Source organism: Triturus cristatus, chromosome 7 (assembly GCF_964204655.1).
Source record: "Triturus cristatus chromosome 7, aTriCri1.1, whole genome shotgun sequence".
Taxonomy (NCBI): domain Eukaryota; kingdom Metazoa; phylum Chordata; class Amphibia; order Caudata; family Salamandridae; genus Triturus; species Triturus cristatus.
This window is the reverse complement of record NC_140590.1, coordinates 912,016,524-912,030,626: the sequence shown is the minus strand read 5'-3', so window position 1 is coordinate 912,030,626 and position 14,103 is coordinate 912,016,524. Positions and strand designations below refer to the sequence as shown.

Genomic DNA, 14,103 nt, shown 5'->3' with positions numbered 1-14,103 from the left:
AGCCGTGATTCATGACAGTGTAGGAAGCCCAGTCAATAAAAGCTGTTGTGTGCGCAGAGATACTGGAGTGAAGAGTGACCTCGCGAGCCCCGCTGAGCCCCCGAAGGAATGCAGGACACCGCGCGCCATGGCAGACTGGGATTCACTCATGCCTGGCGTGAGCAAAACCGTTAAATGGCGCATTTGATCTGCACATTTACAAACACCGCTGATCTGCTAGAGGTCGATTTGTTTGCATGGGTTACAACAGTAGAAGTGGGATGACTGGGATAGAGCACGCGTTTGTCTAACTCTAAAAGGAGGGACTGTGGTGATCCTGTCGCGTGCAACGTGGAGGACCCAACCCGTCAAGGGAGTTATCGGGGGAGGGGTGAGAGGGCCGGCTCTGCTGACAGGCGAGAGAGGGTGCCCGCCTGATAGTGCTCTGCTGTCGACGCGATACCAGGCTCCGGTATACACAGAAGACACGTGGCCTGTTAGAGACCCACAGACGGAGACTCACTGTATGGGGGATGTGGGAGAGGTGGGGGCGGGGGTATTTTGGGCCAATGGACGGTTTACTACTGTGGGGGTGGTTTGCCCAGGGCAGATGAGGGCGACTGTGCTAGTGTTGGGCGCAGCTCTGTGGCTCGGCGATGACGTTTTCGGAATCTGCGCACTGTAACGCTAGGTGGCCGAGCGCGCACGCGCCACACCAAGACATGTGTTTTGAATTATCGCGCACGCATCTGTGCACGATAATTAAAAAAACATGGCGCCTGTGCGGGTGACCGCAACCAATAGGCCATGGGCGGAGCAATGCGCCCGCCTTTGCCCAATTGCATGCTGTCTTTGTTAAAACGACGCACGCATAGGCCAATGGCCTAGGACAAAACAAAAAGCACACGCAGGAGCGTGTGCGAGCGTGAGATGAGATTTAAAAAGCCCTTACATAAAATCTTTGCCAGAACAGCGCAAGCGCTGTTACAGGCTCAACCTAAAAAGTCATATACTGTGGCAATGTTAGCGGCAAAAATTCGGCCAACTCGGAGGCTTAACCACAAAACAGACGGGAGCAACAAGTTTTCATCAACTTCATCAGCATTTTGTCTTGTAACACCAAGCAGAGGGGAAACGCTCATTAGAGCGTGTTCCTGATCTAAAAAAACGACATCAGCTAAACAGCAGTAGGAAAAAAGCCTGGATCTAATCCTGAAAAGGGGAAAAACTAATCAGCACAGACTTTTAAGGACAGTAAGAATATGGCATTGGACTGATTTATTAATATTTTCCTCTAGAGAGACCAGAGTACTGTACTCCAGTATTTCTGTCATGTTACCAAAGGACGTGTGCGCATTTCTGAGTATGTAAACAGCATTACGAATAATGCAGGCTTTCACAAACTCCAGGGACTTGAGCCATGGCCCTGGGAAGTTACATTCTAGAACGTTATAACAAAAGTTTGGCGGAAGTTGGTGGTCAAGCAGGTATTCAGAATAAAACTATTCCGTTAGACTAAGTTGAAGGATTGAGTAAGAGTTCTGGTCAAAAGATGGGCGGCAAACACTGAGTCGCAAAACATACTAACATTTTGAGTGGAAATGTTACAATCCAATTGCGTGCACACACATTGAGGAAATGTTACTTAACAAAAGGTTCATGGCTGCACAAGGGCACTCATCCTAGATATTAACCTTTTTATATGTACTTTCTAGCTTGGGAAGATAAGGAAATCGATGCATAGTGCAAATAAGTGATCGGCCCAGGATCGCACAATGACATACTGATTCTGTGGTTCCTGAGGCACAATCCTGCCACGAAAATCCAAAAACATTTCCTTTCCTTCTCTTCTCCGGGTTGAATGTCAGTTGCTAATGTACCTCTTGAAAAGATTCTTATTTTTTTCCAACAAAGAATGTACCCCAGATGCACCTCAAATAAATAATAATGATGAACAAATCTCTGATTAGTCAGAAACTCATGTCCTCATTCATTTGATCTGTGCAAGCACAGCCGCCCAGTCAGAGAAATAACTCGTTAGTATAAAGAACAAAGCTCAGATTGGAGTGATTTCCGTTTCTTTGGCAGTTCAATAAAATCACACTATTGACAAAGTCAAACACAACAACTGCACAGTGGGAGAACGGGTCAAAAAGCATCCCAAACAATAAACCAGGCTGCCACATGCAGGCATGTTGGAGGTGTTTTTCCACAGTGCCTCGTGACTGCTCAAGCGCTCTTTCCATTAATGGCTGTGAAAACTAATTGCACTGCAACTGGGAGAAGGTAGAGAGAAGAGGCAGGGCAAACAATCTGGTTCAGACACATTTTAATCTGTCAATGCATTAGAAAACTCCCAACAGAACTAGTAATAAAAGATGTGTCATGCAAGAAGATTATAGGTCAGTAAATCCCATCAGGGTCGACTCAGCATCACAACCAGCCAAGGCAGATAAAATAGCTGCCAAGTATTATTACATAACAGGACTTGTAATTAGACACGCCATTCACAAGCAGCGTTTGCCAGCATTGGAACAAAACCGGGACAGAAACTGGCACCGGTACCCACACCTCACAACCGCTTTACACCTCCGCCAATATGTCTAAGCTGTGCATGGAGTGGGCCAGGTATGTAAAAGGATCAAAGCTGGTAAAGCTATTCTGCAGTGTCAAAATCAGGGCACTATAGGTATTTATCAGCTATGCCAGGAATGTGTTTTAGAGTTCCACAGATGCCACTTTCCATAAGTGGAATGTACCCTGCCCTATTATAGATCATGGAAGGCGCAGGAGCGCATGGTATGTGAGCTATATAGGTCTCCTCAGTCACATCACTGACTGTCAAATGGTCAGTCAGATAACCGGGCACTGAATTAGACAATGCATCGTGACACAGGTTTGGCTTAGCATCATGTCTGGAGAGGAGTTATGTGCCTAGGCGGGAAACTTTTAATGAAAAACATCAGAAAACACGTGGATTCTTGTATTGATAGTCAAAGACTATAAATGTAGGGTGGGATGTGATCGCCCTCTTTCAACTTAAGACATCATCAGATTAAGGCAACATGTCATATGTTGGTAAAGAAATGTATCCAGACTGGTTCTGATACAACATTCTCCCAACAACCAAGAGCAGGCTTCTTCAAAAACCACAGGACATTCAGTATCAACAGAGCACTGGTCAGCCCTCGCATTTGATTTTGCCTTGACCAACAATTTGAAAAAGGATTAATAGTATACATTCAATGTAACCTTAAACTGTAGCCAGTAGCAATATAATAAAATACGCAATGCATAGGAGCAAGCAGTGCTCTTTCTAAACAGGAAAACATATTCAACATAAATGCCTTTATGTCACAGATCAGATCATAAACAGCAAGGAATTGCAGATCTCTGCAAATGTTACTCTATTACAATAAAGATGTTTTACCTAATTACCCTAATGCCTCAAGTCTTCCCAAATGACACACCAAGAACTCTAATTTACTACAAGTGTCATTCTGTGACAATATTCGCCTTCTGAAATCTTAGCATCTAAAGAGGGAATGAATGCTGCATTAGGTGTAGGGACTGTAACCACAGATATTTCTGGACACCTCAGGGACTTTCTAAAAGAGGCAGGCACATGGGTGGACGTGGTATTTCCCTACCAGCTATGATATGTCCATACAGGATACGGAGCAGTGAGCAGCTTTCGTTTTGCTGCCAACTTTGAAGGAAAGGATCTCCGCCCAAGGACCTCGAAATCTTGAATCAATTATCCCTAAGAAGCACGTTAGGACTATTTGGTCTGAGGGAGACCCATTTAACAAGAATTATGATCCCATTACATTAGCTCTTTTATTAACCTCAGAAATATAAATGCTTCTACCACCCCATGGTATATGGCTTTTCCTTTACAAACATCTCTGCAGCATGTACAATGACACACTAAGTTAACGTACTGGCTAATAAGCTGGGGCAAAAAAGGGTTTTAATGATACTGAACAGCAATTATTCCTACCGGTTTTTCAGCAGTGGATATTTCAGCAGCTCGATGGTTTGTTTTCTTGCTTTGCTTCTTCAAATATCTGTAGCTGAGTAGGTTATACCAACGCGTTGACTTCTCGCCTGACCTGCAAACATCAGCCAGGCTTATTTGAGCCCCGCCCTGTGCGCAAGAAAAACAACAAACAGTTAGAACACAAAGTGGACTCAGTGATGGAATAGGAAATTGAGTTACCACATTATAAAAAAAGACAGTGATCTATATAGTAATGAGTTGCAAACAGATAGAAACGGAAGAATCCAGTTGAATACTCTTAACCATTTAAATGTATTATTAAAGTGTCAGTGGTGGATTCGGACTTTTTAAACTGCTCCTTTCCAGAAACTGGCATTTTTGGATGAAGAGTCTATCAATCTATTTTGTAGCCAATAGAGCATTTACATCTTGAAAATGGCAGTCACTTAAATATTGGATAGGTTTAATAGACTATTACACTTCACTCGTATGTCCCATAATGCAATGAGATGAAATCAGCCCGTCTCCTGTTGGGCGCAGTCTAGCGAATACAAGCCAAGCGCAAGCTGATGCCATGGAAACGTCCAGGAAAAGGCTGCATCTGCTTGAAAAGATGAAAGCAGAAGCAAGCACATGGAATACACGATTACCATGTATTAGCCTCTGATTATCAACAAGGATATTTGTTTGAATCAGATGGACAAGGCAGTGGCGGCTGGTTATAACGGGCGAAATGGGTGTTGCCCTACCAAGCATCCGAGAGGAAAGAGAGAATGAACGTACAACACGAAACAGCTTTAAATAAAGTGCTCTCTGCTTCGTGCTAACACAGATTCTTTCTGTTGCCTCTTAATGAAGAGCTGAGGAGCGAGACAAGTCGGAAGTCCTCGTGCGCATCAGTGGCGGCTGGTTATAACGGGCGAAAGGGACGTTGCCCTACCAAGCATCCGAGAGGAAAGAGAGCATGAACGTACAACACGAAGCAGCTTTAAATAAAGTGCTCTCTGCTTCGTGCTAACACAGATTCTTTCTGTTGCCTCTTAATGAAGAGCTGAGGAGCGAGACAAGTCGGAAGTCCTCGTGCGCATCAGTGGTGGCTGGTTATAACGGGCGAAAGGGACGTTGCCCTACCAAGCATCCGAGAGGAAAGAGAGAATGAACGTACAACACGAAGCAGCTTTAAATAAAGTGCTCTCTGCTTCGTGCTAACACAGATTCTTTCTGTTGCCTCTTAATGAAGAGCTGAGGAGCGAGACAAGTCGGAAGTCCTCGTGCGCATGTGCTAGGCTGCTAGCTGGGGCGACAGCTATCGCTCGCCCTTGAGGCACACACACGAGGAGAGTGATGTCAGCATGGTAGGAGTGACCAGTAGAAGCGGTAATGGTTAACTTGTATATGGGGCGCTTATGCTGTGGCCCAGGTGTTTTCAGCAGAGCGCCATTGAAATAAATGGTAAGGGGCAGGGCTGGCCTACATCAAGGAAGTGAAGTGGGTGGCAACAACTGAAGGACTCCCTTCATGTTTGTACTGCTGTTTAAGCCTCCTGATTGGATGTTGGAGGCTGGGGGAGTGGGCTGGCTGTGGAAGATTTTGTCTAGGCAGCTCCGATTTCATTTCGGGGTCGGGATAATAATCAGAATGCAGCAGGTGTGCGTGCGTCGTGTATTGTGTTGTTGGCGCCTTGGCGGTTTATTATCCAGGAGGGACACTGACCAGGCGAGATGGGACTTAGTCAGGCGACACAAGCTTTTGAGGTAAGTGAACAAGTATAATTTAATGTGGAACATAATCTACTCTCTTCCGGTCGAGTCGAGTGTTCATTGTGCTTTTTTTGTGTCAGCTTTATTCGGAACGAGATCACCAGTCAAATGCGAGCAAGGGTACAGTCAGTAGAAGACGAGGCCTGGGACTATTCCTTAAATTCATAAGGATAACAGACTGAAGACTATTTAGAATTAGAAAAGCGATAGGATTTTGTTGGGCAAGTGCACCAGTGTTAATTACGGCAGTGCCTTGTTATTGTTTCACTTACTGTTTGCTAGCCACAATCGCAGCCGCAGAACAAGCTGCAAATGCAATCTGTCTGTGGGCACGTGCGCAACATATTGAAGAATTATTAATAGCCTGCGGGTATTAACAAGCAATGCAATCTGGCAGGGATACAGTTTATGCCCTTGCATGCGCAGTTACTACGCTGTGCCTTCAGATGAGAATGCAAGTTCTCGGAGATTGAGATGTATTTTACCGAGATTATTATAAGCACTGCACTCTGATTAATGGCGTCCAATATCTATCTGCAGTACAGGTCGAGACCACCCTCCACCCCTCTCCCTATCAGAGCGCTTGACTAATGTGGCAACAGAAGGCTCAGTGAAAGCCCACCCAGTGTTACATGGGTGGGTATAAATATTGTTAAACGAGGCCCGTTATGTTACAGGCTGACGGAAACTTAATGCTGAAGCCATCAGAAGTGCCCCTGAGAAACACGACCACACAACAGGTCTAGAATACACAAAAGCCAAAAAAGTACTTTTGCATTTAATGCGGAGAAGGTAGTGCAATGTTTTATAGGTAAATACGCGTGCAAATGTCGCACTACCAACACAGGAAAGGCAAGCCCTCATTCTAAGGTTTAGTGGTGCTTTCCTGCATAGCATCTGCCAAGTAACCTGTGGCTGATTGGTTGATCTAGTAGGGTTTCAGTGTAATGCTTTTTGGGTTCGTTTCAGCATTCAGTTCAAATAGTTGGTGAAGGCGGTTCAGTAAGTACGCTAAGCTGTATATGCCCTCGCACAACATTTTTCGCCCCACCACTTTCAAAATCCACCAGCCGCCCCTGGGACAAGGTGTTCCAGCCCTTAAAATGTAAGCTGCAATGCAGTTGCTGCATTTACTGATGGAAACGCACCAGTAACACAACTGCTATCTAAGCAGAGGTTCTGGTGAGATAAAGGGCCAGTACCATGCCTGTATTTAGCAAGGTGCTTGACAATTACACACAAGCTCCTTAACTTGCAATGTCATATGGCTTCAGAGGTATCCAATAATAAAAGAAACATTGTTTGAACGTAGGGTGTGAGCCAAATTGTGGAGCTATGTATACACGGGTATGGCTAGCGGACATGAGGACTGGAGAGTGGGTGGGAATACAAGATTAGTTAAGTACTCTAAGGGCTTTAGTACCAGGTCCTCATAATTCTGAATTGGGTAAGTAACAGGAGTTACTTTCTCTGTCAGGAATTACGTACACTATGGATCTTCTGCAGATTTTGTCAGATTAAATCTGCAAATGAAATAAATGTAAGGAATGACAAATATGGAATGGAGTTAAGGGTTCTCCAGGTAATGCCTCACTTCTATAGGAACCCTGTGGGTTAACACTGTAATTCCCGTTTACTCGCCCCACCTCTTTCAAACAGAGTTAGTGGTACCACAGGCATCAGTAACTCTGGTGGGATTTCGTAATGAGGGGGCAACTGGAACTCAAAATTAGGCCATAAATGGTCAATTCCTGGAACTAAAAGGCTTTAAAACAGTCACATTTCTCATTGTAAGTACTTTCAGTAACTTAAATGTTTTTTGTAGTGAGACACTTGTTACTGGACACTAGGTTCTTCCCCTCACCCTTTACACCAATCTTCTTCTACATCACCACATTTAGCAAAACAATTCAATGGGGCCCACTGATATTTGCTTTAGAAACCCTGGTATAGTTACGTTAAGAGATCAGAATTAAAAGGCTTTCAAAAATGAGCTGATACACACAGACTTGCATATACATTTATATAGCGTGGATATCAACCACATGGGTAGGGGATTGCGTCACATAAAACTGATTACACAGACCTAACTAAACAAATACAGAAGTACAGTCTATTGATATAATAATGACTAAATCATAACTTCAAGATGAATTGAGTAATGAAACAGACAACAATAGAAAGGAGCGGTCCAGTGAAAATGGTGTCAGCTAGAGTTTGAATAGGTGAGGATTTAGAGCTGCCTCGAAGTCTTGGAAGTTTGAATTGTGCCTGAGATGTCATCAAAGTAATTTGTAATGTCTGTGACACCATGTATGCCATTATGTGAAATGCACAGGCGCACTCACAATGGCATAGCTAATGCCAGCTGGCAGAATTCATGGGTGCTTAGGTGTTGGAATGTGTCCATAACATCTACTCAACTGCAAATTTCTAGGTTTATGATAATACACATTACTTTGTGAATGCAGTGAAGAACCATAACTGACCATTAATGTTAAGATACGCCTGGTCACTTGTGCGCTCTAGGAGCAGCGAGTGGCCTCTGACCTGCTCCTAGTGCCACAGGCCTCATAGCCCACTGCACACAGTCTGCGCTCATGCTCAGGGTCTGAAATTCGCCTTGTTACTGGGAATAGCACCTGGCCCTACGAGAAGGATGTACTGTTACCAAATCAGAGTTTGAGCTAGTGTAAAGTGTATAAGGCTTCTTCTAAGACAGTCTCATGCTACCTTTGTATTGAAAGGAAGAATGTGCACATTGTTGGGAAAGGAGGGCGCCACGACAATAAAAGGTCAGCCCAGCACACCCAGGAGATGGGATTTGCCCGCCCCGTCTCCAAATGTCCCAGGGATTTTTTTTTCCTGTACAGAGTCTCCAAACATAATGAAAGTTCACGGAGAATATCCAACATCACAAGACGGCTAATGGAGGGAAATGTTATTCTACAAACTGGCAATGAGGAGCCAAGTCAATATGAGTGTTTTCTCAATCCAGCCCTAATGAGGACCCTATGGTGTAATTGCAGGAAAGCCACGTCACTCTTCCAGAGTGAACACTAATTAGATATATCCCTTATAATAATAGCTAAATAGCTGCTTCTGCCTAAATTTACAGGCTTATTAGGTACAACCTTTAACTTGCAAGGGTCTGGCTAGGGCTGCCGCATAGCTCCACGGCATTGAGGGACACATGTTCTTCCATGGGCTTTCATTTGTCGCCGTGTGTGGCGTTTGAGTCAAGGGTCGCTTCCATTAAACCAATCAGACTGAAGCACAATGATAGCAATGATTTATAACAAATAAACCTAGGTGTGGACATGGTGTCCTGCTGCCAGTTGGCAACTAGAGCTCATCATATCTGGTGTAGGCCAGGAAAGTGCATCGGAATGATGCACCTATTCACACAAAACACGACCTAAAACACTTACTGCCAACCACAAATAAAGGGGATTGCTGGAGAGTTAAAAGGGTACTGCCATGCATACATAGATCAGAAGTAGTGATGAGCTTTTGAATCTTAACCTATATAGACACAAGGAGCAACAATTAAGGTCTGCATCTGTATTACCAGGCATTCTTCAAAGTCGGGGCTGTTGACTGAGCAGGCATCGACTCTCATTGTCTTCTGACGTAACAAGGCATGTGATATAGGCACACAAAAAATTTCATTGTAAAGAAGACTGTCCGCAGACTCCACTGGTTTTGTCCGGAACAAACAGCTTGTGTTCTCCTTACAAGGAAGGACTGCCACACGCATATACCTACAAACAAATATGGGTATTGTTAAGGCATCATTTAGGGTGAGACTTACAGCTGAAATCCTTCCTTGACGCACACATGCTTTACATGGGAAACAGCCACTACAAAGTTGCTGTTACTACGTATAGTCTATCTGACGGTGTTGTTACAGCATGTGGAACGTTACCACGCATAGCCATTACCACACATGGTTTTAAAACGCATATGCCTTTACGACACATGCCTTTACAACGAATAATGTTGTAATGGTATGAACGGTAATGGCATATGTGTGGTACTGGTGGTAAGGGCATATGCATGGCAATGGTGGTCCCGGATTTCGCTTAAGGAAAAAAAATTAAAACAACCTGTGCGACTGCCTCGAAAAAGGCACGTAGTTAAGGGGGGATTGCACAGGAGGGCGTGGGGAGTTTCAGCAATGGTGCTGTGGCGGGTCCGGGTTTAGGGCTCTGGGCTCATGCCTTTTTTATTTTTAAGGGCTGGGGGGCCAGAGGGTGTTGCGCTGGGGTCGGTGTTTTTATAAGGGCAGGGAGTCGGGGCAGGGAGGTGCACTAGGGGTCAGTTTGAGGGGGTTGGAGCTGGGGCTGTGTTTTTAAGGACTGCGCCAGGGCCAATTGCACCTGGGTCAAGTTTTAGGGTTCAGAGCTGGGTATTTTGTTTTAAAGGAATGGTGGCCAGAGGGGGTTGCACAAGGGGCAGGTCTTAGGGCTCAGGGAAAACCTTTACCACACATATGCCTTTAACATTCATGCTTTTACAATAAAATTTGTTGCAAAGGCATAATTGTAAAAATATGCGTGGTAAAGGTTACGTGTGGTAAAGGCATTCACGTTGTAATGGCATGTGTTACAACGGAATGCATTGTTCCGTCATACATCCGCTTTACATAAGCCAGCAAGTTAAAGTGTTCACAGGAAATTATATACATTGAGATCGATTACACAAGCTATACTCCCAAAGCAAATACAATGATCAATGTAATACCCATATTGTTTTTTTATTTGATGTGTATACTCATACCCGCTGTTGTTCAGTTCTGCCAATTACGGCCCACGTGTAAATTAACCTATGGAACTGATTTAAATTATTTTGTTAGATTTCTGTGCTGGTAATCGTGAATTTCAATATTTATGGAAGATAGATAACTATTACTATAAGCTCTTGAATTTGGATTGGAATATTTGATAATTGGCTTAGAAAGTATATTTTATAACTAATATAAACATATTATATCTCTTATAACACTCAAACACATAATACACAGGTGGACATAGTGGCGGGTAAATCCAATACATATGTTAATGAAGTTCTTGAACACTCTCCGGGGTCGGGTTGCTAAAATAGGGCTCTGTAGCTGTTTTGGATAATAAAGAGCCCCTAACTCCCTCAAGAAGCAGAACTGATGTTCTCTCTAGGACCAGTGTCCGCCTGGGACTAACAGCCCACGGGCACAATCAGCTTCACGACCTGTCACTGGTGCCATGCTGCTGTTTGGACCACGAAGTGTCAATGCACCCACGTGATGATAGCAGTAGGGCTCATAACGACCGATGAGTCAAAGGGACGTTTCGCAATAGCTTGTTAAAGTTGAAAGTTGTGTCCTCATGACAGTTTATATCTGGGAAAGGAGAGTAAAAGAAATATGCTGTGAGTCACCAACTACAAGGTGGATGCTCATTTGTGGGGTCAAACTATGAGGAATCTCCCATTACAAGATTAAAAATTTATTATAATCACAAGACTGGAATTCTGACTGTTAACAAACATCAGACCAATACAACAAATAGTTTTACTTGACCAGTCACTGATGGGACCCCATTCAATTCTGAGCATTTTGAACTTGGCAAAACCTGTGAAGCACAAACCTTGGCCGGCAACTAAGACCTGATGAAGAGATCCACATTAAGTTAAAAAAAATGTAACTTGAGAAATGAGGGAAGACAGCCAACACAACGGGCACTCTTTAATTCCACGATGGCGGACGATGGTGCTAAGATTTGACTTGGGGCTTTTTTCTCTTGCACAAGATTCTTCATCGCAAGCTCTGGCTCAGCTTGCCCTATATCACTATACCATGAAAGGAGAAAGTCTTCTACTCGGCCTGGGCCTCTGCGGTGCCTTGCAATCAAGGGTGTTGTGTGAGCTCTAGTCTGCCTTCCTAACCTCACCCTGCCATTGTTACTTCTTACATGTGACATCTTTGGCTGTCCATCAATTAAATGTAACAACTATAGGCACCCTTCCATATTATAGATACGCTATGAAGTACACTTTCTTTCAAAGTATCTGCTTGTTGGAATTCTGAGCAGGAATACAAGCATAGTGACCAGAAAATATGATGGACTTGACTTCAGCCTAGAGTAATTACCAGCAGCTGAGATTAATCCAAGCACTCTATCATATTGTGTTCTTCTGAGTAGGCAACCCTGAATTGGACTTTCATGCCCAGACTTTGATTCGTTAGGTCGTTGTGCACCAGATTCACACTGCACCTCATTGATGAGGCCTAGTAGTATCAAAGCATCTCTGGGATTACATTTATTCCAGTGCAAAGGAGACATGATGTAGCAGTTAAGGATGAACTGTTCTTTTTGAGGAGAGTTCCTATAAACAGAAATTCCACCCTGGAATGATGAGAGCTCCAGTGAAGACAATGGGGTGGTACCGGGCTTGTAGTGGCTGGTATAAGCCTTCTGTTCCAACATTCCAATGTTTGACTTTATGTTTCTTCCTTTTGAATTTTGGGTGGAATGTTCGAATAGCCTTACAAGCCCTTATATCTCAGTCTTTACTGGTTGTTAAAGGCCCTCTACCTCATTACAGGCCTTCTCTCAGGTTCGGGGCCTTTAACAACAGATATATCCCTCAGCATCAGGATAGGACTCTATATTAGAAAACTAGAATGTTGAGAGCTCCACTGAAGACAATGGAGTGGCTCAAGGCCAATAATGCTCGTATAAGCTTCTGTCTCAACATTCTAATGTTTGTCTTTCTTTTTCTCCCTTCTTAAATTAGAACATTCTACCCTTAGAGGGTGGAATGTTCTAATATCATTAAAGCCCTTCTGATTTGGGCTATACTGGATGTTAAAGGCCCTCTCTCATTTTATTTTCAAAAGAACAAGGGAACCCACAAGGTAGGTAAGTATCTTGGGTATCAGTTTTGTATTGAAACAATGGTCCTTAAACAAAGCAAAATAAATAAGCTAACTATAGACTAGAATCAGTGCTATATTGAGAGTGTCTAGCCGGACATTAAATTTAATGAAACAATGAAGTCAAAAAATAAGAGGAGCACATCAATATAGTGGGACGCAGTCCTGCATCCTACATGAACACATGACAGGTACATAAAGACAAAGACTTTTCAGGCAAGACAAGAGTAGCTTGTAAAATTTGAATTGTAGCAAGCTTAGTAGAAACAGTTAATGCACTTCTTTTAACACAGTGGATTAATGTGCATGCTGTTTACATTGGTCGACGATTCCAGCTATCCAGTCCCGGATTCAATGGCACATCGTGCATTGCCACCTTGCCGTGAGACCATTCATTCCTTATCCAAATCGTCAACTTTGTATCGCCATTCATTAAGATCCCGTACCTGTGCGACCTTCCAGCCTTATTGAAACATCCAATTGCTTCAGTTGAGTGCAATTGGTTCTCCAAGGCACTTTATAGTTCAGGCTTGTAACTTAACTGTCCTGATGATGATCCTTTTATTGTTCTGAAAGGATCGAAACGTCGTCGACCAATGTAAACAGCATGCACATTAATCCACTGTGTTAAAAGAAGTGTATTAACTGTTTCTACTAAGCTTGCTACAATTCACATTTTACAAACTACTCTGGTCTTGCCTGAAATGTCTTTGTCTTTATGTACCTGTCATGTGTTCATGTAGGATGCAGGACTGCGTCCCACTATACTCATTTTATAGCACCAAGATGCAGGGTTCAGGCCTTACTAATAAGTCTGTCCCTTGCAATGGGATAGAAGGCTATATCTTATTGCAACAGAAATCCTTGCATGGGCCATCCACAGCTTTCCCAGCTTGTTCAGCTGGGGTCTTGCCTTCTGTAAAATTGAGATGAAACTTAAAAGTTGTAATGAAGCTACAGGGCAATCCATGGTCTTCTGCAACCGCTGGTGAAATATGAGAGCTGATTAAGGCACTTTACAACAAATGGAATCTCTGCGCAGCATCCTCAGGGAGCAGTCAAAAATCAGTGGTATACACTGACTGATAAGCTATTTATTTTGAGCACTCAACAAACTGAATTGCGATTCAGCTCATGCGATAAAGGATTAGATGGACTGTGAAAGAAAATGTGCTTTTGTTTCTAGTTGAGTGATTTGAGGGACAGAGTTCCTAAGTCATTCCTAAGAGTTCTGGGAAAGAGGCTCCTGAGGCATATCTTATAAAGTACTACTGACCCTGTGATCTTCACTGCTGCTTATTGTGCAGTAACTAACTTCTACAGCAGGCCAACAGCATTAAAGGAAAACACAATCACAACTTGTGACTATAAATGTGAGTATGATCACATAACTACAGTTCACACTTCATGTGCAGTTATGAATTGACACTTCTCTTTACTTCACT

General features: G+C 43.4%; 1 protein-coding gene across 1 annotated transcript in view; it reads right to left on the bottom strand.

The window, feature by feature from the left end:
* WWC1 (WW and C2 domain containing 1) overlaps positions 1 to 14,103 on the bottom strand; it is a 389,597-nt gene that overhangs the window by 75,352 nt on the left and 300,142 nt on the right. Inside the window, exons 15-16 of the mRNA XM_085617843.1 lie at positions 9,314 to 9,506; positions 3,983 to 4,129 (exon numbers count right to left, since the gene is read on the bottom strand). Coding sequence (XP_085473969.1) covers positions 3,983 to 4,129; positions 9,314 to 9,506 — 340 coding nt within the window. The remainder of the gene's footprint in view (positions 1 to 3,982; positions 4,130 to 9,313; positions 9,507 to 14,103) is intronic.